The sequence below is a fragment of the Mesocricetus auratus genome, unplaced genomic scaffold (genome assembly GCF_017639785.1).
Source record: "Mesocricetus auratus isolate SY011 unplaced genomic scaffold, BCM_Maur_2.0 Super-Scaffold_100007, whole genome shotgun sequence".
Lineage (NCBI taxonomy): Eukaryota > Metazoa > Chordata > Mammalia > Rodentia > Cricetidae > Mesocricetus > Mesocricetus auratus.
The window spans coordinates 97,280,638-97,303,965 of record NW_024429191.1 but is presented as its reverse complement, the minus strand read 5'-3'; the positions used below and the strand labels follow the sequence as shown (position 1 = coordinate 97,303,965).

At 53.1% G+C, this 23,328-nt stretch overlaps 2 protein-coding genes across 6 annotated transcripts; both read right to left on the bottom strand.

Moving 5' to 3' along the window:
- Positions 1-1,632: 1,632 nt before the first annotated feature.
- Positions 1,633-6,399, bottom strand: Mrpl12 (mitochondrial ribosomal protein L12). The gene is made up of 6 exons (XM_005070177.2): positions 6,358-6,399; positions 5,332-5,693; positions 4,654-4,840; positions 4,327-4,413; positions 2,124-2,261; positions 1,633-1,998 (listed from the first exon to the last, which is right to left on the bottom strand). The coding sequence occupies exons 1-6, from the start codon at positions 6,397-6,399 to the stop codon at positions 1,882-1,884; spliced, it is 933 nt and encodes a 310-aa protein (XP_005070234.1). The 3' UTR covers positions 1,633-1,881.
- Hgs (hepatocyte growth factor-regulated tyrosine kinase substrate) lies at positions 6,179-23,290 on the bottom strand. Of its 5 annotated transcripts, none has more exons than XM_013113432.3 (22): positions 23,137-23,290; positions 21,525-21,609; positions 20,965-21,040; positions 20,488-20,580; positions 19,062-19,185; positions 17,808-17,860; positions 16,753-16,821; positions 16,018-16,142; positions 13,569-13,647; positions 13,389-13,487; positions 13,160-13,255; positions 12,416-12,454; positions 12,197-12,337; positions 12,050-12,109; positions 11,530-11,740; positions 11,097-11,269; positions 10,883-11,023; positions 10,630-10,804; positions 7,424-7,557; positions 7,228-7,332; positions 6,997-7,083; positions 6,179-6,698 (listed from the first exon to the last, which is right to left on the bottom strand). In XM_013113432.3, exons 1-22 carry the CDS (start codon positions 23,171-23,173, stop codon positions 6,588-6,590), a joined length of 2,313 nt encoding a protein of 770 aa, XP_012968886.1. In that variant the 5' UTR covers positions 23,174-23,290; the 3' UTR covers positions 6,179-6,587. The 5 variants fall into 5 exon arrangements, with proteins under 5 accessions (XP_012968886.1, XP_005069871.1, XP_005069870.1 ...); XM_005069814.4 differs by having other exon boundaries at positions 7,228-7,347; positions 11,530-11,737; XM_005069813.4 differs by having other exon boundaries at positions 7,228-7,347; positions 23,137-23,289.
- Between the last annotated feature and the right edge of the window lie 38 nt (positions 23,291-23,328).

Genomic DNA, 23,328 nt, shown 5'->3' with positions numbered 1-23,328 from the left:
TTTGTATATAAAACGCTGGAGACACCTTCAAAGCCACAGGAGAACCATGAGCTACAGGACCTAGGGTTAGGGTACAGATGGGGGCCTCTAATCTTCACAAAAACTTAAAAACAAACGGAATGCCAACAGCTGTCTAGTCTCACTTGGGGCAAACCCAAGAGAAGTGTCATCACTTTATCAGAATGGAGATGACCAGACTACAGATGTGTGTATGTATGCAGTCTACCCTTCTGAGAGTGCTGGAAACTTACTGACTGGAGGACCCTGATCCATGGGAGAAAGCTTACAAGGACAAGCCCCACAGAGAAACATAGGCCAGGACCTAAGAAGAACTAAAGTTTTTATCTTTGAGACAGGTTCTTAACTGTGCAGCTCCCGTCGGCCTCAAAATGTTGGGAAGGCACCCCCTCAGTACACACATGCAGTTATCTAGACTCCACATGAGATCTGGGACAGGTGGAGAAAGGCTGGGGTAGCCAGAAACATCAAGGGGCCTGACTCGGGAAGGTGTGTAGTCTGTCATGTTAGGGTCCAAGTTTTTTATTTTTTTCTTGCAGTGCTTTTTTGAGGGGACTTGGCTTACGGTCAAGAGCTTTACATTACCCACCTTCCAGCTGCCTCAGATTTCTAAGCACATCCAGGATCACAGGAACCAGGTTAACCCGATGGCCAGAGCCCAAGGTCACTCTGCCCACTGATTAGACTCCGGCCCTGGCTGGGATGATACCCGAGCAGAGGTGAACATTCCAGGCCACAGGGCAGGCCCAACCTGGGGTTCTTAAGCTCACTCCCTATCTGTCCAGGCGTTAGCAGGATCTGGCAGCTCATACCTAGGCTTCCTGGTAGCCACCTGTGAGCAGACAGCCCTGAAACGCTGCTGCGGAATCATTAACCAGCACGGCGTGGCCATCAGCAAGCCTCATGGCAGAGGCCAGGAGTTCAGTCACAGAAGTTGCAGTTTCCTAGCTGTGTAAAGTGGACTGGCCCACAGCTGGGTGGGGCTGCCAGATCTCACAAAGCAACACTGCAGATCACACTGCCCTCTTCTGGCCTCTCTGAGAAACCACAAGTTTTTCCAATAGGAGGAATAAGATCTGCTCAAACACCACTGACGATTTGGGTTCTGGTTAAAGACCAGGTAAAGAAACTTCTGCTCCTCTCTCAGGCTCTGCTGAGAAGTCTAGGAACAAAAATAGCTCTCTACAGCTCCCATGTGGGGTGACCCATCCCACGGTTAGTCAGGGTCTCCCAAGGCCTGCCAGCACAACCCCCTTCTGCCATCGTGCCCCAGCCGGTTAAGTGGTGTTTTCTCCGCATGTACAACCAACCCCCTTGCCTTGGGCATCAGCTCAGCCCCCATCTACCCCAACTGAGGTGATGCTGGGCCCAAGACTGTCTCCGTAGGTTGGGCCGGTATCATCACACTTCAAACTCAAAAGTATCTAAGTGGAAACACCCCATCTAAATCTCAGATCACCCCTCCCCCTGCACAATGGGAATCGATAGATGGCTGTAGACCCTCAGAGTGGCAGGGGCAGAGAGCCTGGGGAAGGTCCAGGACACACAGGCCTCACTCAAGGTGACCCCTGATACCACCAGCCCCAGACACACACACACCAAACCTCTGCAGTGTACTCTCTCAGTAGCCACCAGGGGCGTGTTCACTTTATAACATCTCAAGGCAACCTCTTGAGAGTCCGAACAGGCTGTAACTGCCCCTCCCCATCACAGTAGGTCCATCCTGTCCCTCTCCCAGGAGAATTCGATCACCGGCGTCAGTAGCTGCCGCTCCCAACACACCACCTGGGAGTGAAGCAGGGGTGAGCAGGCCTTTGCCCAGGTCCCAGGGACCCCAGTCCGAAAGTCCTCAGATTGGGAGTGTCACTCCAGAACTACAGTGCCACCCACTGCTTCCAAGGCTGCCTTGATCTTTTCGGCCTCGGCTTTGGCGACATTCGCCCTGATTTCCTGGGGCAGGGACTCCACTAGCTTCTTGGCCTAAAAGAGACAGCAGTAAAGAACTTGGAGTGCTTTGGGTTGTCATAGGGAAGCCCAACCGGGAAAGGCCCAGTGCTGAGAACTTTCAGCCCCAACAAGGGGAGGCGCTCGGGACCGGGCCCCACCTGCACAAGGTTTATGCCCTGGACGTAGTTCTTGATCTCCTTGATCAGCTTTACTTTGTCCACGGGCTTCGCTTCTGTGAGGCGGACGGTGAAGTGTGTCCGCTCTTTCTGTTTGGGCATGTCTTCTCCCTCAGCCACCTTAGGGTGTGGAAGCAGAGAGACGAGGTGAGGACAGATGAGGCAGGGCTGCCCACCAGGACCTGCAGGTAAGACCCACACAGACCCCGCAGTCTGCCCTCTACAGAGCTGCACCAGGCAGGTGGACCCTCGGATCAGACCCCGCTGTCACCCAGCTCTGCTTCTACCTCCCCATCCCTCTCCACGCTTCTCATGACCAGTAATCAGTGTTGCCCTGGCTGTCCCGGAACTCACTCTGGAGACCAGGTTGACCTCAAACTCAAGAGAGCCACCTGCCTCGGCCTCTGGAGTGCCGGGATTAAGGGTGTGTGTCACCGCCTGGCTCATTCTACCTCTCTTTAAAACTGTGATTTACAGGGTTGAGCAGATTGCTCCCTAGAGGCCCAGCTCAGCAGCTTGTGTGACTGTGACCCGAGCACTGACAAGGTAGAATCCAGAGGGCCTACTGGATAACCAGTCTAGCTTTTTCCAGCAAGTTCCAGGCTGTTGTGGGGTATCTGCACACTGTGTGAAGATATATTGCTGTGATTGGTGTAATAAAAAGCCAATTGGGCAGCAGCTAGGCAGGACCTATGGGCGGGATTTCTGGGGAGAGGAAAAGGAGGAATCCAGGTGCGCGGGAGACGAGGAAACGTGCAGGATAAGCCAGGGGGCAAAATGTAGATTAATATAAATGAACTAGTTAGGAACAAGCTAAGGCCAAGCTTCCATGAATAATAAGATTCTGTGTCGGTATTTGGGAGCTGACTGACAGAACAGAAAAAAAAAGCCTCATTACACCAGGCCAACTGAGACCATGTCTTAAAATAAGGTTAGCGGTGCCTGAACAGGTGACCCCCACAGGAACACATGCAAACATGCACAAGTAACAAGCAATTGTACTTATACGGCAGAGAGGATAACAAATGCTTTGCAGATAATAAAAAGTTATGGAAGAATCAAGAATATCTCAGTCCTCGGACAACAAAACCTGTGTCAATAAAGAGAACTTTTTTTTTTTTTGAGACAGGGCTGTATTAACAGCCCTGGCTGTCCTGGAGTTCCCTTTGTAGACTAGGCTGTCCTCAAAACTCCCGGAGACCTGCCTGCTTCTGTCTGCCAAGTGCTGAGATTAAAAGACGCGCTTGGTTTTTTGTTGTTTTTCAAGACAGGGTGGTCACAACGGCCTTTAACTCCAGCTTGAAGGGATCTAACACCTTCTTCTGGTCTCATTAGAAACCCACATACATGTGACACACACACACAAATATGAACACTGGGATTGTGTGTGTGTGTGTATGATGGAGCGCCCAGCCCCTGCTCAGATGTTAAATGCCGCTCAGAGCCCCTTTGATCAGCTAGATCTGTGGGGAAAGTTTTGCTTTCTCTCCCTCAACGCTTTCAAGTTTCATTCAGTATCGTCACCTTGTGGAGGTTTCCTTGAAACTCTAGCCCTCACCCCCATTGGTCTGCCAACCCAAAGCAGGCCTGGCAGGGGAGGCAGGCACCCTGGCACCACATCCTGCACCTCCCCGCCTTTCCTCAGTAGTATTGTAACTCTTCATCTCTTCAGAACCCCGTTTCCTTCTTTATCAAATAGGGTCTTCCCACCAGCGTAGCTCAGGGTGTAGAAGAGGAAGCTCGTGAGCCAGGCGGTGGTGGCGCACGCCTTTGATCCCAACACCTGGGAGGCAGAGGCAAGCGCGATCTCTGTCGTTGAGTTCGCAGGCCAGCCTGGTCTACAGAGCGAGTTCCAGGACAGGCTCCAAAGTGAAGGGGAAGCTTGTGGACATGAGTTTGATCCTCAGAACCCACTGTGGAAGGAGAGAACTCCTGACAGTTGTCCCCTTTGGCCTCTCCCCACGTGCTGTAACATGTATACTCACATACATACATACATACATACAATAAGTAACACAAGACCTTGCATGCCTTTGGCACTGGGGAGTTTCCTGGGGTGTTACGGGGGAGCCCACAAGGGTGACACACTAGCGAGACCCAGACAGGATCTAGAGAAACCTGCCACATGTTGAGGTCAGCAGCTAACCAGGCACACAGAATGGCTATTCCTGTTGCTTAGGCTTACCTCAGGGGCTGCTGCTGCAGCAGGGACAGCTCCAGGCATCATGCCACCCATTGGCATAAGGCCGACATCCTGGATCTTCAATGTTTTCTGTAGGATGAAAGAAGTTTCAGGGGTTGGCTGTTCAACCCTGAATGTACTCACTAATGGAGGCGCAAGCCTCGTTGGTCCTGGCATCTAGGAAGGCAAATCTGACAATTTACCAAACTCCCAAAAACACATCCAGAAGAGGTGGGGACCTCTGACCCTGGTTTGGCAAATTACCAAACTCCTAAAATACAAACATAAGACGGGAACTTAGTCCTGGGCTGTGTCGATCTCTCCCAATACCTTCAGGAGTTCGTTGAGGTCTGAAATCTCCAGGAGCGTAAGGCTGGCAATGTCTTGGACCAGCTGCTGGATCTTGGGGGGGTATTCCTTGGGGGCATTATCCAGAGGGGCACCGGCGATTGCTTCACTCCTTTGCTGGCTGCTGCTCCTCAACTGACGCGCCACACAGACACCGGGGACCTGTTGCCTAGCACCCCCCAAGCAGACAGGCATTAGATCCGACAAAGGAGAGACGAAGAGACCCCCCCCGGGGGTGCACAAACGGCCCATGTGCTCAGTCCGCCACCACCGGGGCCAGAATTCACTGGCTGCGGCTACTGAGGGGCCTACACCAGCTTCGCTACGTTTCCCAGAGTCTCAGGACCCCTACTGTACGACAACGCCGGCAACTCTGCCCGAAAGAGCAGGAGTTTGCTCGGATGAAACACATCGGCCGAGCGGGTGCATACTACGGCTCCAAGGGTTCCAAAGTTCCGGCTTCGGGGAGCACGCTGCGGTCCACGGCGGTGGGTCTCAGGGACCGAAAGGTACCTTCGCCCAAGGTCGCCCGGGCCGAGCCGTCCTCTCCACGCCCCACCAGCAGGGCCGCGGAAGGTGACCATGCGCCCGCCACCCGTTCCCTCGGGACCTGCTCCAGCCCGCCGCCCCGGCAACCGCGCTCTAGACACCCCCATGTACCTGGCTAGGCGGAGCGCTGCCCCCCGCAGCCCAAGCCGCGGCCCCCATAGGCGGCTCGCCGCCGCCGCCGCCGCCGCCGCCGGCTGCATAGCTCCGCAGGCGGGAAGGTCACACGCGGCTCTACGCGGAAGCGACGCTCTAGCCGGGAGCAGACGAGCTGCGCGGGCCGCTCTAGCCGTGAGGCCTCCAGGAATCGGAGCCGAGGACCACTGCTCGAGCCTGGGTCGGCGCCTGATATGACGCACTAGGCGGCGGGACGCGCAGGCGCAGCGTGGGCCCGGAAGTAGTTCTGGGGTGGCGGTTTCTCTGAAGACTCGGTGAGGCTTCTCTTTTGTCTCGCCCGCGGAATACACGGGCGCCCCCTACGCACGGTTCAGTCGTCCAAGAGGTTAGCTATGTACGGAGTCCAGAGCCCTAAACCTAACCCAAGGGCCCAGTCCATTGTTCTAGAAGCCTGGAACCCTTCTGCCAATGTGGAGAGCTCTTTTCTAGGCGAATGCCTGGTCTCCCAAGGTTTGAGTGCACCAAGGCAGGTGCTTAAACTTAGCCTGGAGGGAAACTAGCTTGGATGCCCCAGCCAGAAGTCAGGTGGAAATGTATTTTCCAGGGTGTGATGTCGAGACCTGAAACCTTAAGCAGTGGTTTGGGCCGATTATGACAGTAAAAGTCCACTTTTGCGCCGCCTTTTTACAACTGCCGGGTGAGATCCTGTGCCGTGTGAGTCAATACCGCGTCCCCACCAGACCATCCCAAGGCTTCTCAACCAGCACCTCCCAAACTATTGGCAATGAAAAGTACCCTCACATTCTGGTCCAAAACTGAACCTGCTGCGCCAACAGACACTGCGACAGGTTTGAAATACACTTTATTATCACTGTTCTGCACTGGAGAGATGACAGCTGAGGAGCAGGGAAGCTAGAGGTGCCTGAAGCCTCCTCCCGTGCTGTGCCAAGGCCATCAGGCTCTCTGGGACAGGCTAAGCATCGCCCCAACACAGAGCTGGACGCCCCTCAGAGAAGGTCCTACTTGCCCTGCAGAGTCCCAGCCCTGGGGAAAGTAAGACTGCATCAGGATCAAAGCAGGGAACCAGTGACAGGAGCCAGACCACCGAGGACAGGGAAAAGGGTCAGGGGTGAAGGGCCACCCCTTGCTCGCACGAGAAGGGACACTACAGGGGAGGAAATGGCTAGTTAGACACGTAAGTGGTTTCTGGTGAACCGTAGTGTTACTCTGGATGGAGAGTGCCAGACTCAAGGTCAGTCGAATGAGATGAGCTGGGCTTCACTGCCTGGTGCTGGCGGTCCTTGTGTAGGCGGTGGCTGGGCCACAGGGGGCTGCTGCTGGGGAGGGCCAGTGGAGGGTGGCATCTGGAGAGGGAGAGCAGATAGGCCTCATCACCCTTCTTTTCACACACAAGAGCTTTTGTTCATAACAAGCTTTATCCTAGCACAGTGCAGGCTTCCCGTTGTTACCCACAGTGCCAATGCACTCATGAGGCTCCGGGAAATCTGTCGCCTCCCAGGCATGCATATGGATGCATGTGTTTGCACTGACTTGCAGTCCTCATTCTGGGGGCTGAAAAAAGCCTCTGGGTGTAACTAGTGCAGGCGATCCAAGGACATCGGGGAGCTCAGGGGCTGGGGAAGGGGCCCGAAGGTGGCTCACCTGCTGGTACACCGGCTGCTGCCCGGCCATGTAGGCCTGCTGGGCTGGCAGAGATGCATCCTGGCCAGGAAGGGTGCTCATGAGACTCTGTGGAGAGGAGGATGGAGGCCGACACTGAGCAGCCTGTGACCGGAGAGACACAGACCCTTCTGGCTTGGGTGAGAGCCCAAGAGGGGAGGACCCATGCTGTGCGTTCCCCCCTCATGCCCAGCAGAGACGGGGTCTCCTTACCTGCATGTTGTACGGCTGGTAGCCCATGGACATCGGCTGGCTCCCCATGTAGCCTATGGTGCTGGTCTGGGGAGGCTGGGAGATGGCTGGGAGGCTCTGCGGGGCCTGAGAAGCCACAGCCTATGTAAGGAAGGAGGTGATGTGAGGGACAGGCAGGGGCAGGAAGCAGATGAGAGGGGATGACCTCGCCACACACCTGGTAGCCTGGGGTTGGAGTGGGCTGGTAGGAGGAGTAGGCAGGGCTGGTGGTGGGCCCCGCCTGGGCCTGTGGGGCTGCCTGTGCCGCAGGGGCACCTGTTGGGTACATGTAGGCGCTGACCATGCTGGGGTCTGTGAACAAGAAAGATGAACTGGTTCAGTTCTGGAATGACAGAGTCAGAGGAGAATGCCCTTTCCTGGGTTCTCCTTTTGATGTGATCTCAGAACCAAGGACATGTTTCACATTCTTATAAAAGGGCAGTAAAGCCAACAAGGGGGAAGATAGGTCCTAAAAGAAAATGAAAGCAGAAAAAAAAAAAAAGGACCTAATTATTTTTGGTTTTGTAGTACTAGGGGCTGAACGGAGAGTCTTTTTTTTTTTTTTTTTTTTTTTTTTGGTTTTTCGAGACAGGGTTTCTCTGTATTGTTTTGGAGGCTGTCCTGGAACAGGCTGGTCTCAAATTCCTGCCTCCGCCTGCCTCCACCTCCCGAGTGCTGGGATTAAAAGCATGATGCGCCATCAACGCCCAGCAAACGGAGAGTCTTGAACATGCTCTAGGCAGGTGCTCTACAGGAGCTACCCTCCCACCCTCCAAACTGCATTGAAACAAGGGCTGGTCACGGGGAAGATGAGGGGCTAGGGAGAGTGGACACAGATTTTTGAAGCCCATAACTTGGAGTTTCACAATCCAGACAACTGGAACAAAGACAACACCCTCTCCTACAGTAGCCCAGGCTACTCTCCCACAGGGGCATTGAAGGGTACCCCAAGCTGTCAGGATGAGAAGAGCTAGAGTGAACTTAGTCTGCACACCACACGCTACAAGGTCTCTGTGATCTAGAAACTATAAACGCATCCTAAGAACCCAATCCTAAACCGCTGTTTGGAACACAGGTCTTAAACTTGGGGGTCTTCCTGCCTCAACCTCTCAAGTGTTGGATTTAACCGCTCACTACTATACACACCCTGAGACTTTGCTTCTAATGGCTGTTTCCCTCAAAAGAGGAAGCAGGATCCCAGAAACCCAAGGAATGGACAAGCCAAGCAGAGCACCAAGCTGACCTGGTCAAAGGTGACAGGTCGATCAATGTTATACAAGTGGCTGGCAGACTCACATGGGTCCTGCCAACGATAATGCGAGCATTAGAGGCAACAGACACGGACAGAGAGATCGTGCAGTGGATACAAGAGCACACTCTGCTTGTTCATTTTGGTGTTTCCAAATAAGGCTTCCCTGTGTCCTAGCTGTCCTGGAACTTGTCTGTACACCAGGCTGGCCTTGAACTCAGAGACCCTCCTGCCTCTGCCTCTACCTCCCGAGTGCTAGGCTTAAAGGAGTGTGTCATCACCACCCGGCTGCTTGTTTATTTTCTTTTTTTTTTTTTTCGAGACAGGGTTTCTCTATGGCTTTGGAGGCCGTCCTGGAACTAGCTCTTGTAGAGCAGGCTGGTCTCAAACTCATAGAGATTAATGCTGGGATTAAAGGCGTGCGTCACCAACGCCCGGCTTGTTTGTTTACTTTCCGAGATAGGGTCTCACTATGTATCACTAGCTGGCCTGGGACTCAAAATATACACCTGCCTCTGTCTTCTGTGTGTTTTTGTTTTTGTTTTTTTTTTTTTGGTTTTTCGAGACAGGGTTTCTCTGTATTGTTTTGGAAGCTGTCCTAGAATTCGTTCTGTAGACCAGGCTGGCCTTGAACTCACAGAGATCCGCCTGCCTCTGCCTCCCAAGTGCTGGGCGTACACCACCAATGCCCAGCTAGTTTTATGTCTTTAGTTACATGCACACCTGTCTTCGCCAGAGTATGTGCATGTGAGTACAGGTACTTTCAGAGGCCACAAGAAGGAGTTGGATACTTGGGAGCTGTAATTACAGGTGATTGTGAGCCACCTGACATGGGAATTAAGCTCTAAATGTGAATTCTCTATAAGAGGAGTGTGCTCTGAGCCAGGCAGGTGGTGGTAGTGCACACCTTTAATCCCAGCACTTGGGAGGCAGAGGAAGGCAAATATCTTAGAGACAGAGAAATCCTGTCTCAAACAAACAAACAAACAAACAAACAACAATAAAACAGTCATTGAACAAACAAACAAAAACCTCAGGGGCTGGAGAGCTGGCTCAGTGATTTTGCTTTTGCAGAGGCCACAGATTTGATTCCCAGAACCCACATGGTCACTGACTCACAATCATCAGAAACTCCAGTTCCAAGGCATCCAAAACGTTTTCTGACCTCTGTTGGCAAACCAGCAAATATGATACACAGACACACATAGGCAAAACATACATATAAAGTAAAAATCTTTAAAAAAAATTTCCGGGCACAGCAGTAGTACACACCTTTAATCCCAGCACTTGGGAGGCAGAGGTAGGAGGATTTCTGTGAGGCCAGCCTGGTCTATGGAATAAGTTCCAGAACAGCCAGGGCTTCACCAAGAAACCGTTTCCAAAACAATAGCAATAAGGACTGTTCCCCTTTGAACAAAATGTTCAGAAGTTCACACCTACATGCATGCCAACGACAGAGAAGAGAAATGTACCTCCTAGTAGAGGAAGAATGATGGCTACGAGAAAGGCAAACAAAACTGAAGCAAAAATTAGGAAGACGCAGGAGTCTGAGTACCAAGGCATTTGCAGTCTCAAGGTCTTTTCTGAAATGACACCTGCTGATATTGGAACAGACAAGATGCCTGCTGAGCCCACCTCAGCCACACAGCGGTGATGCAACTAAGCAACGCTATGCACCCACCAGCTAAAGCTCCATCTTATGCCTTTCTGACTAAGCAAGCACAAACACCAGAAAAACCAAATTGAAGGCGATGTGCCAACTACAGGACAGCACTCGTGAGGCACTCAAGTCAACACCGTGTGGCACAAAACAGAATGGGACAGGCTGACCGATACGGTGACAAGCGGGTTTTCTATTAGCACAGAGGTCTTCACTGGGGCACTGAGTGATAATGACCACTGTGATCCAGTGTCTCCCGTCTGTGAGCACACCCTGATCTTAGGAAGTGCATTGCGGGTGAAGGACCTTCACCTGCCCCTCACTCTAGAAGAGACCAGGAAAGAGTTGGGTGTGTAGATGAACACGTGTATCCATGTGGACAGGAAGAAAACAACTGTAGAAAAATATTCACTTAAGAGAATTCAGAAAATGCTTTGTATTATTCTCCCCACCTTCTGTAAACTGTTAAAGTTACCTGCTGTGGTGCCAGGCATGCTGGGGTAGGGGCCAGTGGCTGGAGCTGGCTGGCTCATATACACACCGTGCATTGGGGAGCCCTCTACTGAGCCTGCTGGGCTGAAGGTGCCAGGAAAGCTGGTTGGGCCTGAGGGCTGGTAGAGTACACCCCCAGCTGTGGGCATAGCCTGGAGCTAGAGACAAAGAAGAGCCAGCAGTCAGAGGGGTTGTCCTTGGCCCATGAGGGGCAAAGCGGGCTGGGCAGCACATGCCTGGGCATAGGGTAAGGGGAAGGCAGGCATCTGGGCGCGCATCTGGACGGTCTGCTTCTGTTGCTCCAGGCGCATCTGCCGTTCCTTCTCCTGCTCCTGCAGGCGCTGGATAGCCAACTGCCTCTGCACCTCCAAGTACTCCTGAAGCAAGAGAGAGGTAGCGGTCAGCCTAGCCGGGGCCTCCCGTGCCCACGTGCCAGGTCAGGTGCCACACCTGTTTCTTCTGCCTCATGATCTCCAGCTTCTGTGCCAGCTGGATCTGACGTTGGCGCTCAGCCTCCTCAGCTGCCCGGCGCAGCTTCTCCCGGTGTTCCTCACGCAGGGCACTCAGAGCTCCTCGGGCATCACGTATCTGCGCCAGCTTGTCCTGAAGCCCCTCATAGTACACTGTGTGCAGAGAACGGGGCAGCTCAAGTCTCCCACAGCCCAGAGGCCTAGCTGGTTCTGCTTGGGCAGGGCAGCTGCTAGCTCTGGGCCATGGATATAAAGGAGCAGAGCAGGCCCAGCAATGGGACCACCCCCAAGAGCACTTGAGAATCAAGTGGATCCCAGGAACAATTAAGTAACCAGCGAATGGGGCCTGTGGGAGCTGAAGCCCATGATGCTCATGGCTCTAGAGTGACCTTGTAGGGCACGTGGACACCTACACCTGCGCTCATCCAGCTGGTTAAGCAACTCAAGCAGCTGTGGATGCATGCTGTTGATGGACTGGAAGAGCGACAGCACTGCCGAGTCATTGGTGATGCTGCGGCCCCGCATGTGGTTGCTCTTCATGCGGTTGACAAAGGTGGTGACAGCGTTCTGTAGGGCCTTCAGGAACTGCTCGTGGCTCTCCTCTGACTCCCCGTTCTGGTACTGCTGGAGACACAAAGTAGGGGGCTGAGCACCACCATGCCTGCTAGGCCTAGGAAGTGGCCTTGCAAAGATGCTTGCTAGGCCGGCAGACAGGTGTTGCCCGCTGTATTGAGAGCCTGGCATGGACAAGTCATCTGGTCCTCAGCCTGCCTGACGAGTGGGCATGAGCCGCATCCCCAGTCTATGCCCAAACAAAGCACAAACTGAGGCTCTTGTCCATCCACCCGGACACTGCCCACCAACTCAGAGCTGGGATCACGGGACAGCCAGAACCTGACACAGGCCTCTAACCAGGACAAGGGCAGAGCTTACCTCACTAAAGGGGCCACTGGAGGGAGCTATGGACTGAGAGTCTGTCTCTGGAAGAGGAGCCTGGAAGAGATCAGAGCATAAGGGCGTCTTTGGCCAGCTTCATACCTTGCCCTGACTGACAGACAAGAGTGCAGAGGACCCTCTTACCTCCACCATGCTGTTGGCTGTATGCCCCTCCCCAGGCTGGGCAGCTGGCTCTGTCAAGGGCACAGGTGCAGACGGTGTGGGGCTCTTCCGAGCCTCTTCCTGTTTCTTCTCCCAGTAGTTCCGGTTGAGGTACCGTGCAAGCTGCAAAGCAATAAAAGAGACAGAGGTTACCATGTGGCTGGGAAGCAGGGAGGCAGCACCCAATGTTGTGCTGCTTACCTCAGGGTCAATGTCCTCAGCCAGAGGCGCTGATGAGTTCTGGGAAGACAAACAGAGTCTGAAGAGCAACAGGACGAAGGAGGCAGTGGTGTGATCCCCAAGCAACCATTCAGACGGATCGGATGGCACCAGGTAACAGCAGATCCCGGGGCTGGCCAATGTTCTAGCCACCTGTCTGGTGCCCACCAGCCCTTTCCTTTACAGGGCCTTTGGGGCTGGCTCCTCTTTCCTTCTTGGCAATAAACTTCTAAGATCCTGGGTTATGAAACTGCCACATCACCAGTCTTTAACTTTATCAAGACACAGGGCAACACCAGCCAGGCCTTCCAGACGGGTGCCAGCATTTTACATGGACACTGTGACTAATTCTAATGAAGCCCTAGTGTGTGGGCCCTGCTCAAAATCTGGGGAGGAGGAAAAGTTTCCTCAACCAGCAGGTACCAGGGCAGTGCCTCGCTCCAGGCACCATCTGTGGTTGGCTACTCTAAAGAGTTTTGTAGAATCTCCAGGTGAAGTTCTGAATCTGTTACATCTTCACTCCCCATTTACAGGACTGAGGGTGGGAATGAGATGGATCTCCAGGTCAGAACTGAAATACTTAATACATGCAGGAAGTGGAAGGGTTCATCTCCCAGGCAGATGGCCTCTCTCGGCGTCCTCCGCACTCCCACAACAAAGCCCCGAACCAGAACCCTTTTGGTGATCCCTGGAAGGTGAAAAGCCAGCCTGGCTGACACGGCTTACCACAGGTGAGGAATACAGGTTGCCGGCTGGGGGTGCAGATGACGCCAGGGGTGTAGGCTCTGCCTTTGGGTGCGCTGTGTACGTTGACTTCTGTCTCTGAGCAGAACCAGGAAAGACATCATTAGGGATCACATGGCACAGGCTAAGGAGCAGGCAGGGCTGCCACACACCTCTGCCAAGCATCTGGGGCCCCGACAGCTGGGGGCACTCACAGGGACCTGGGGCTTACCATCCTCTCTTTCTCTTCAGCCTCTGACTGGGAGAGGGCCAGAGCGAGCTGCAGCTCCTCCTCTTCCTGCAGGGCCGTCTCATCCCGCTTAGGGGGCAGCTGAGGACAGACAGGGTAGAGTGAGGAGGGTCCCAGGGAAGAGGTAAAAAGGTGTGCTAGGGGCTAGGCCTGGACTCGAACCTGAGACTGCTGGGACAGAGGGCTGGTCAGGTACTCTGGGGGCAGCTCTGTGGTAGAAGCGGCTTTTCCTTCTGCTTTCCTGCAGGCACGATGAGACACTGTAAGTGACCAGACACCTACACCAGCGTCCCAGGGCCCCACACCATCTCCAAAGCCCAACAAGGAAAGTCCAACAGGGACACATGGCTCCATGCCCACACTCCAGGGAATGGCAGAAGGGACTCTGGCCCCTCAGCCAGCTGCAACACATGAGAGGGTCACTTGGCCTCAGTCAGTCCTCCTGGCTGCACTGAGCAAGGGCCTTTCTATAGCACCTAGATACTGCCCGCTGCACCTCCCATGACCAGCAATGGGCCTTCCCCTCAGAAAGGGACAGAAAGGGCAGCAAGGTCCAGACAGGCCAGGGATTTTCTAGAGTTTGAAACAGAGATTTCTCCACAAAGTGGGACAGAGGGCCATGTATATATCCATAATCAGTAATTCAACCCACACACACTCTTTTTCTAAAAAAAAAAAAAAAAAAAAAACCATGCTAAAGCATGTCCACATGTGCAGAGGGGAGGAGGGAAGACAGGAAGCCAGCATTATAGGACATGACGGTTGGGTTCACAGACAGAAGGCATTTGTGCAAAGCCAAGGCCCAGACTCAGCTGGGATCATATCATGGCACTTCCCATTTTAAGGCAAAAGTTTCTTTCAGCAAAATCCGTGTCCTGTACCAGTCATGTGATGCCATGTTCAGTGTGACTAACTGGCCATACTGGGGGCTGGAGGGATTCCTCAGCAGTTATGAACATGTTCTGTCTTCCAGAGGACTAGATTCAGGCATCCATATGGGGTGGCTCACAACTACCTGTCACCCCAACTCCAGAAGGATCTGATGTATCTGGCCTACTCAGGCACCTGCACACACCTGCATGTCTACACACACACACAAATAAAAATCTATCTTTAAGCCGGGCGGTGGTGGCGCATGCCTTTAATCCCAGCACTCGGGAGGTAGAGGCAGTCGGATCTCTGTGAGTTCGAGGCTGGGCTGGACTGACAGCCTCGAAAACCATACAGAGAAACCCTGCCTCGTAAAAACCAAAAAAAAAAAAAAATCTATCTTTAAAAAAAACAAAGGATCAGCCGGGCGTTGGTCGTTGGTGGCGTACGCCTTTAATCCCAGCACTCAGGAGGCAGAGGCAGGAGGATCTCTGTGAGTTCGAGGCCACCCTGGTCTACCGAGCGAGTTCCAGGACAGCCTCCAAAACAATGCAGAGAAACCCTGTCTCGAAAAAAACAAAAAAACAAAAAACAAAGGATCTTTCTATAAGCTTTCTCTTATCTGCTTTTGTGATGTTGGTTCTGACTATATGTGAACCTTCTCAAAATCCAGTCATTCACTGTAGACCTCACTGAATGTGTACCCTACTTAATGTCAGTGTATTCTGGAACAGAAAAAGGGCAGAAGAAAACAAAAACAAGAGCTTCTTTGGGAGCAGCCTCCTCACCCGACTGGTCAAAGGTTATCAGTGACAGATGGGAGAGTCACAGCCTCACCAGAAACATACACTCTCAAACAAGCTAAGGACCAAGTAGCCTCTGATAGAGCCCAATGGGGGGTTGTCCACGGGGGCATGCACCCTGGAAACATGCATGACACGTAACAGAGGCTGAAAACAGCATCCTGGTTCAGAAGACTGGGGAAGTATGATAATATAAAGGAGCTCTGAAATCCTGACAGATCCCAACAGGGACATGGAAGCTACAAAGGACTTTCCTAGAACAGTGGTCAAATTGGAATACCATGCTTTTGACAGGTGCTAGCAACACCACATCCCATGTCCTAGGACAACACAGCACTGAGTCCTGTGACAGTCTGCTTCTGGAATGGCCACTGGGTTCATTCAAGCAAAAAGGACATGAAGTTCACACAACTCACTTCAGGGCCATCAAAATCACTCAGTGGGATTCCCAGAAGGAAGAGAATCAGCTCCTCCACAAGCACACCAACTATGTCTCCTTCCCAACCCCAACAAATCTTAAAAATTTACAACAAAACAGAAACATACAGGGACACGAAGATGAGGGGGGAGGTAAGATAAGACTGATCAGACAAACCACGGTTGAGAAATCCAAACGAAGGGCTTGCTCACCTGTCCCCATATACACATGTAAGCACGAATCTTTTTACTACACTGGCCCCTTATCCTTAAGCGTTGTTTCTTTCTTTGTTTTGACCCTTTTGAGACAGGGTCTCATGTAGACCTAGCTGGTCTGGAACCTGCTATGTAGATTTGGCTGCCATGGGGCCCTGTCACCCTATCCACCCACCTGCCCTAGAGTTTGGGGTGGTGGAGCTGCCTGCATGGGCTTGCCCCTTAACACTTCTGACAGTGCTTCAGGAGCCTGTGAGGTCTGTAGTCCTGAAGCCTGACACAGTGCCCAGGGAGTCTACACTCACTTGTTCAGCTGCTCGTAGCAGGGCTCACACACGCGCACCTCCTTCTCAATGCCGAACTTGGGGATGGTGGAGTACTTGGAAGAGCATTTGCCGCAGAAGATCTGCCCACACGCCCGGCAGTGGTGCTGTGAGATGGAGCGGGACAGGTCCAGTGACACTGGTTATGGTTACCCTGGTTGCCCACCAGCCAGAACTGCCTTGAACAGTGGTGTGAATGGAAGCAGGGACAGGGACAAGCAGAGCAAAAGAGACGGGAGACTTGCAGAAAACTCAATTTCAGCCACCATTTGGGGGAAAAGAAAGGAACTGAAAATAAACAGCATGCCTTTAATCCCAGCACTCAGGAGGCAGAGACGGGGTGGATCTCTGTGAGTTTGAGGCCAGCCTGGTATACAAATCTGAGTTCCAGGACAGATAAAGCTACACAGAGGAAACCCTGTCTTGAAAAACAAACAAAAAAAAAGGGTCTTCGCCCAACACTGGGGAAATACAAGTGGTCCAGACCCAGACCTCAGTCTAGGCTTAGGATGAAGCTGGGCCTTGGCCATCAGGTACTCATTATCAGAGAGGCCAAACACCAAGCTCCTGCCTCAAGCACCACCCAGTTCTGCGCTGGATTTGCTTCCAAACCATTAGACTGGAGCAGAAGAGACAGGATCACAGGACAGAAGCATGGCTTTTGTGACAATGGCAGGGGCATGGAATTGAACACTAAAGTCCCTGGGGCATACTCACTTTGCGGGTCACCACTCCAAACTGCACTCTGCACCGGTGGCATTCCTCAGCATCCACCCAGTCAGGGGCCTGGGGAGAACAGCTACTGTCACTGTCACCTAACAGTCTCCCTCCAAGTGCCCAGAGAGAGTAGAGCTTACCCCATGTCCCAGACAGGAAAGGGATCCCAATGTGCCCCCCCACATCAGTGGCCCAGACCACATGACCCAGGGCTAAGTTACTTCAAAAGCAAGAACCTCCTCCTAACAGACTTCTTGTCACAGGTACAACCCTGAATCCTCCCAGGTTTGTGGACGTGGATTCTTGTGCTGTTATTGTACTTTTTAGATAGGGTCTCTCTATGTAGCCCTGGCTGTGTAGACCAGGCTAGCTTCAAGCTCACAGAGATGTGTCTGCCTCAGCCTCTGAAGTTGAGATTAAAAGTGCACATCATTGAGACTAGCCTTGTTTTAAGGTTGTATAAAGGAGTAAGGAGTTCACTCCCTTGTTTCTTTCTTTCTTTCTTTCTTTTTTTTGGTGGTTTTTCGAGACAGGGTTTCTCTGTAGACCAGGCTGGTTTTGAACTCACAGAGAACCGCCTGCCTCTGCCTCCTGAGTGCTGGGATTAAGGGCGTGCGCCACCAACGCCCAGCTTTTTCTTGCTTTCTTCTTTTTTTTAAAAATACTGCTAGAGATTAAACCCAGAGCCTTGTAATGCCAAGTATGTGCCCTACCCCCTGAATCACACTCTCAACCTAGACACTTGTTTTGTCCACACGAACCTAGAAACTACAGCCCAATGGTATCGTGAACCTCTTTCAACCTGACCTATGCTAACGGCTGCTTTTCTTTTCTTTTTTTTTTGCTTTTCTAAATCTTGTTCATGACAGGTAAGAGTTTAACAATGAGTTAATCACCAAGGACCCTGGAGTCCATGGCAATCCTCCTCTGGAATGCTGGCACTAAAGGCTAAAGCCATACCCACCAAGCCTGTTTCCAAACACAAAAGAGTCCCAGGCCCTCCCTCTTCCTCCCAAAAGCTCCTAAGACTCAGTAGTGGCTGACCCAGAACTCACTCTTTCAGCAGCAAACATGGCATCACTTTCCTTGAATTCTGGGAAGACATGTCCTAGGAAGAAAAGGGTTAGGGTGTTAACCACTATTGGGTCCCTCCTTGGTCACCACTTCCTAACCCCTGACATCTGCCATATCAGATAAAACTGGCAGGATTAGCACAAGATACTCAGAGTTCTCCAAGTCCCAAGTCCAAAGTATCACCAAAACATCCTAATCCACTGTTCCTGTCTGTAAACCCCAGCAGCTCTCTAGAGCTGCTAATCTCTAGGAATGCAGGCAGGGAACACAGGACAAGACCTTCAAGCAGACAGTGGTGGCTCACGCCTTTAATTCCAGCACTTCGGAGGTAGAGACAGGCAATCTGTGAGTTCAAGGCCAGTCTTATCTACAGAGTGAGTTCCTTCCAGAACAGTCAGGGAGACTCAGAGAGACCATGTAGCTGCCATGCCCTGGCCAAAAACCTGTGAGTGGCTTCCTGACACACACACCGCAATCGCACATTCTGGTCTTGGTCTCCTCTGGCATGAGCCACTCTCCTGTCCCTCCATCAGGGTCTGAACTGGAGTCCTCTGCAAAAGGTGCCACGGCAGAGCTGGACATGGCTCAGTGGCTAAGCACTGGTTGCTGCTTCCAAAGGACCCCGGTTTGGTTCCCAGCACACAAATGGTGGCTCACAACCATCTGTAAGTAGTCCCCAGGAGATCCAGCAACCTCTTCTGGCCTCCAGGGGCACCATGCATGCATATGGTCCACAGACATATATTGCAGGCAAGGCATCCATACACATTAAAACAAAACAAAATGAAAAAGGTGCCAAGAAACTGAGGTTGTGCCTGGTGTTCAGAACTCCTAGAATCCATTGTATTGACTTGCGAGGTCTTCCTAGCCTGTGCATCCTGCGCTGCCCCCAGGAAGCATATCACTCTGGGTGTGCAGACTTTTTTTTTTTTTTGGTTTTACGAGACAGGGTTTCTCTGTATTGTTTTGGAGGCTGTCGGTCCAGCTCGGCCTTAGGGTTGTCTCACTAGCAATTAAGCTAGATCGTCCCAGTGATAAGGGGCACGGGAAGGTAGAATGGTCCAAGGCTTGGAGAACACTGCCTCCTTAGTCTCACTGCCAGTCACTCAGGGGGGACCATTCCACCCTCCCGTGCCCCTTATCACTGGGACGATCTAGCTTAATTGCTAGCGAGACAACCCTAAGGCTCCTGGTGGTCACATTCCCAGCCTTGAGCTGGGACGGTTCTAACTCACCTTCTACCTTCATGATCTGGTATGTGTCCTGGACCACCTTGTACTTGGGCTCGTTCCGGAAGGCATGTGCCCAGGCCTGGATCAGGTACAGGATCTTGTTCCGAACATTAACTTCCACCTGCCTCTGTGGAGTGAGGAAGGAAGTGGGGAGGGCTGCAGGAGACCCAGGGTGTCTGAGGTCTCAGTGGAAAGAGCCTGAGTGGAGACAATTGGCACAAAGGCCAGGGAGAGTCTCCGGGTGGTGGCCAGGCACCAGTCTAATCTCAGGAGCCACCTAGAGGCTATACTGCTTCATGCTTCTCATCTACAGCCACGCCTCCTTCTCCATCTCTCCAGGAGCCCTTGGCCAGTGACACAGTTCTCTGGCGTGCACAACCATTACTAGCACCTAGGGCTCCCACTGGCCTCCAAAAGGCATTAGGCAGGGCATGAAGCATGGCCCTGGGCTTTAGGATACGGACACTACAGAGGCAGCTCTCCCTCCTGCCAGTCTGAGAGAGGCAGGGATACCCTCTCCAGATGTTTCTCCACGGAAGGCTCAGGCCCTGTGCGCCACAGCACAGCCTCATCCCTGTCACTCTCTGAGGGAGGCCTGACACCTCATGTTGATGACACAGGATGAAGCAGCATCAGGGATATCTGCAGGGTAACAGAACCAGCTGTGCCAACACAACAGCAGGGAGGTCTCCTGATGCTTTGTCCTCCTCCAGCTGTGCAACAAACTGGCCAAGGTCTGATTTAGGCCCAAAATGAGTAGGATCCGGCTAACAGCTCAACACCTTAGGCAGCATGGGCTGAGAGTGAAGCTTCCTGTGAGACCAAGCCTGATGCTGTGTCACGTAAAACAGCGCCACTTTGCCCAACCCACCAGCCTAGCAGCATCACAACCCCTTTGGTGGTCCTGGAGACAATCCTGAGAGCTCTTTCTCCTCTGCTGGGAGGTGTGAACTCCACCCTCCCAGGGGCAGCTCCTAGCTCTGTAGCTTTGTCCTCTTGACTCTGTCACAGATGCACCTAAACTTTAAACTTCTGTACCTTCACTGCTCAGGTCTCTCCCACCCCTGGGTGTGTTACTCCAAATCTCTTCCCCAAGCTCCTGCTCACACAGACACTCCATGACCACCTCTGCTCACAGCCCTAAAAGACTCAGCCCCAAGTCTGCTTCTGAAGTCTTCCCGGGCCCAAGAACAGTGTCTTCCTCACACACATGAGCCTGGAAGAGTCTCCCAGACTGAGACTGGACTCACAGGGACCCTGGAGGACTCTCCCAGGCCGAGGCTGGACTCACAGAGCACTCACAGGGAACACCACTGTTCCCTCGCCTCCTCTCTCACACCCACTGCTCCTCTTGCTGCCAGGCCACAAACACTTAGCAGAGCTGGGACTGCACCCGACCCCGCCTTCTCTCACGACGTCCAGCACCCACCTTCAGCAGCTCCTTGAGCTCCTCCATGGTCTGCTTGTTGGCCACTTCATCGTGGACTGTCTGGCCACAGTTCTTTACCACAGACTCCATCACCTGAAAAACCCAAGGAAGACAAAGGCCTAGCTTACGTCTAGGGCAAGGCCTTCCTCCTGCTGCAAGAGACAGGCCTCAACTGGCCTCTGAGCCCACTCAGCCTGTTAGGGACCCCAAGCAGCGCCCAAAGACAGGCCGAGGGTCCTGATAAAACCTGTGGCCAGAGGTGACTGCCACCCCGTGCCTGAGGGATGTGTATGTTTGGACGACAGCTGGAGAAGCAGTGTCTCTTATGCTTCCCTCTTCCCATAAGAGTGACCGAGCCGGAAGGCAATGCTCACAGCTGTCCTTAGCACTAGAGGGATTGCACGGGGTGCCGGACATTAGGAGGAAAAGAATCCTTGCGTGTGGAGATGAAAGACACTGCAGCAGGGCTCTCCTTACCTCCAGAGCGTACAGAGCCACATGTGGGTTCTTGTCATTGACCTTCTTCTTGATGGAGTTTACAGCGTATTTTGCTCTAAGGGGGGAAAAGAAAAAAGCATTAGTATCAGCAGTAACAGGAAAGGATGGGAACATCTCAGTAAGGTGAACAAAGACCTCCACCATTTATTTGCTTTTTGGAGACGGGGTTTCATGTAGCCCAGGCTGGCCTCCAACTCAATGTGTAGCTAAGGAAGACTGTGGACTTCTTATCCTCCTGCCTCCATTTCCCAAGTGCTGTGACTACAGGCAGTGCCATCGTGCCGGGTTTATGCTGTGTTGGGGATGAAACCCAAGGTTGTACATATGCTAGGCAAACACTCCACCAACTGAACTATATGCCCAGCCTTCCACACCCCGTCTTGGTTCTTCAGACCAAACTGTACAGCTTTAATTGTTCCAAGGTACCGAAACACCCAGGATATAGACCAGGCGGACTGTCCACGTAAAGAACTCTTGTGGTCAGCTTCATCTTAGGAGGGGACACCCCTTGCCTTACAGGACAGGCCCTCCTCACTTACTGTGTGTCCCCTTGACGGATCAGGTCGCAGATCTGTAGAATGGACTCCCAGTCCGTCTCCAATAAAAGCTGGCTGGTGGCTTTGTCTAAAGGAGAGAGAAGTCTGTCACTCAAGGGGGCCCATTGTGCTGTTTCCTCCATGGCTCCCTGGTTAGCAATTCCCCTTTTTTCTTTTTTTTGAAGACAGGGTCTCTGTGTAGCTCTGTAGACCAGGCTGGATCACAAGGATCCACCTGCTTCTGCCTCCTGAGCGCTGGGATCAAAGGCGTGCGCCACCACCGCCCAGCTAATCCCCCCCCCTTTTTTGAGACAGGGTCTCTCTGTTTTGTTTTGGAAGCTGTCCTGGAACTCGGTCTGTAGACCACGTTGGTCTCAAACTCACAGAGATCCGCCTGCCTCTTCCTCCTGAGTGCTGGGATTAAAGGCGTGCACCACCAAAACCCGGCTTAACTGAACAGAAAATTCTCTTGAGGCACATTTACAATCGTGGAAATGACATCCTCCGATGCAGGAGGCAAATCGTGTGAAAATCGAGGGGACTAATGGCTGCTGTGCCTGTTCCATATCGGCGGTCATTTCAATCTCTAAACTCACTCAGTACCCACAGGACCTCATGAGACAGGTACTACCTCCATCCCCTTTGGAGACCAAGTCCAGGGAAGAGAACGCCCTGTATCACAGCTTGCTGGGCACTTCGAAACGCCAAGCACTGCTGCTTCTCAACAGCGTCACCTGACCCTCAGAGTCCCATCATCCGGATGTTTTGTCCTTTATATGAGCTCTTAGCCGGGCAAGTGCTAGAGAGATGGGGGACCCATGACCTCTCCACTTCAAGTGGAGGAGGCGAAACCAACGTCCAAGGATTCCCTAGCGAACACTCCTCACACCCTTGGCGCCTTCCCAAGACACACCAGCTCCGTGCTGAACCTCCCCAGAAGCGACAGCAAGGAAAATGCTTCCTCTTCGACCCCCTTTGAAAACCTTAGTTTAGAAAGAAGCAAACGAGCAGGCTATGGTGGCAACCCTGGCGCTTACTCCTGGACACAGTACATTTTTATCGAGGAAACAGGGCATGCGTGGCAAACCCATTTTTCCCTCCTAAAAACTGACACTCTCCAGGAGACTCAAGCAGGATCAACAAGCACCTTCGACAGTGAGAGAAAACGTCTTCCAAAACCCGGGGACAGTTCCAGAGCCCAAGGGATGAACAGGGCGGGGCGGGCTTGGGGCCCTAGGAAGCCGTCCCCAAGGGGCCCAAAAGTTATCGATCCCACACCCTGCGAGCAGGTATCAGGGTCAAACGACCCGCGTAAAGCTAAGATCTGAGTCATACACTTCATGACTCAGGACTTTGGCCCAATCGGTTCGGGGCCGTCGGACCCGGAGGAAGCGAGGTCCATCGCGGGACTCCCAAAGAGCATTCCTCACTGGACCCCGGGGACGTGATGCACAGCCCCGGCGGCCACACCCGAGGCCCGGGAATGGTGTCGTGCCGGATCCCGGGAGGCCGGCGGCCGGTCCGAGCAGCCGGCCCGCTCCCCCGAGACCTGCGGAGACAGCGTCCGGCGGGACCGCGAGGGAGCGGACGGCGAGCTGGCTGGAGGACGCGTTACCTAGGAGACGCTCGAAGGTGCCGCTGCCTCGCCCCATGGCGACCCCACTCCGGACCGACGCCGCCGCGGGCGCTCCCTCTTTCGGAGCTGACGCGCCCCCCGACTTCCGCTTCCGCCTTTCCTTTTTTTTTTTCTCCCTCCTCCCCTGCTCGCGCAGGCGCACGTCTCCCCGCCACCCCGAGATCGGGGCCC

Coding starts and splice junctions, on each gene's coding strand:
- Hgs (XM_005069813.4), bottom strand. CDS start 23,173: ATGGGGCGAGGCAGCGGCACCTTCGAGCGTCTCCTAG. Junction 11,270..11,529: donor CCAGCTGGATGAGCGCAGGT/GTAGGTGTCCAC, acceptor CTCTGCACACAG/TGTACTATGAGGGGCTTCAG. Junction 7,348..7,423: donor CTCCAACCCCAGGCTACCAG/GTGTGTGGCGAG, acceptor TTCCTTACATAG/GCTGTGGCTTCTCAGGCCCC.
- Mrpl12 (XM_005070177.2), bottom strand. CDS start 6,399: ATGCAGTCTTACTTTCCCCAGGGCTGGGACTCTGCAGGGCAA. Junction 4,414..4,653: donor ACCTCAACGAACTCCTGAAG/GTATTGGGAGAG, acceptor TTCATCCTACAG/AAAACATTGAAGATCCAGGA. Junction 1,999..2,123: donor AGGGCATAAACCTTGTGCAG/GTGGGGCCCGGT, acceptor TGTCTCTTTTAG/GCCAAGAAGCTAGTGGAGTC.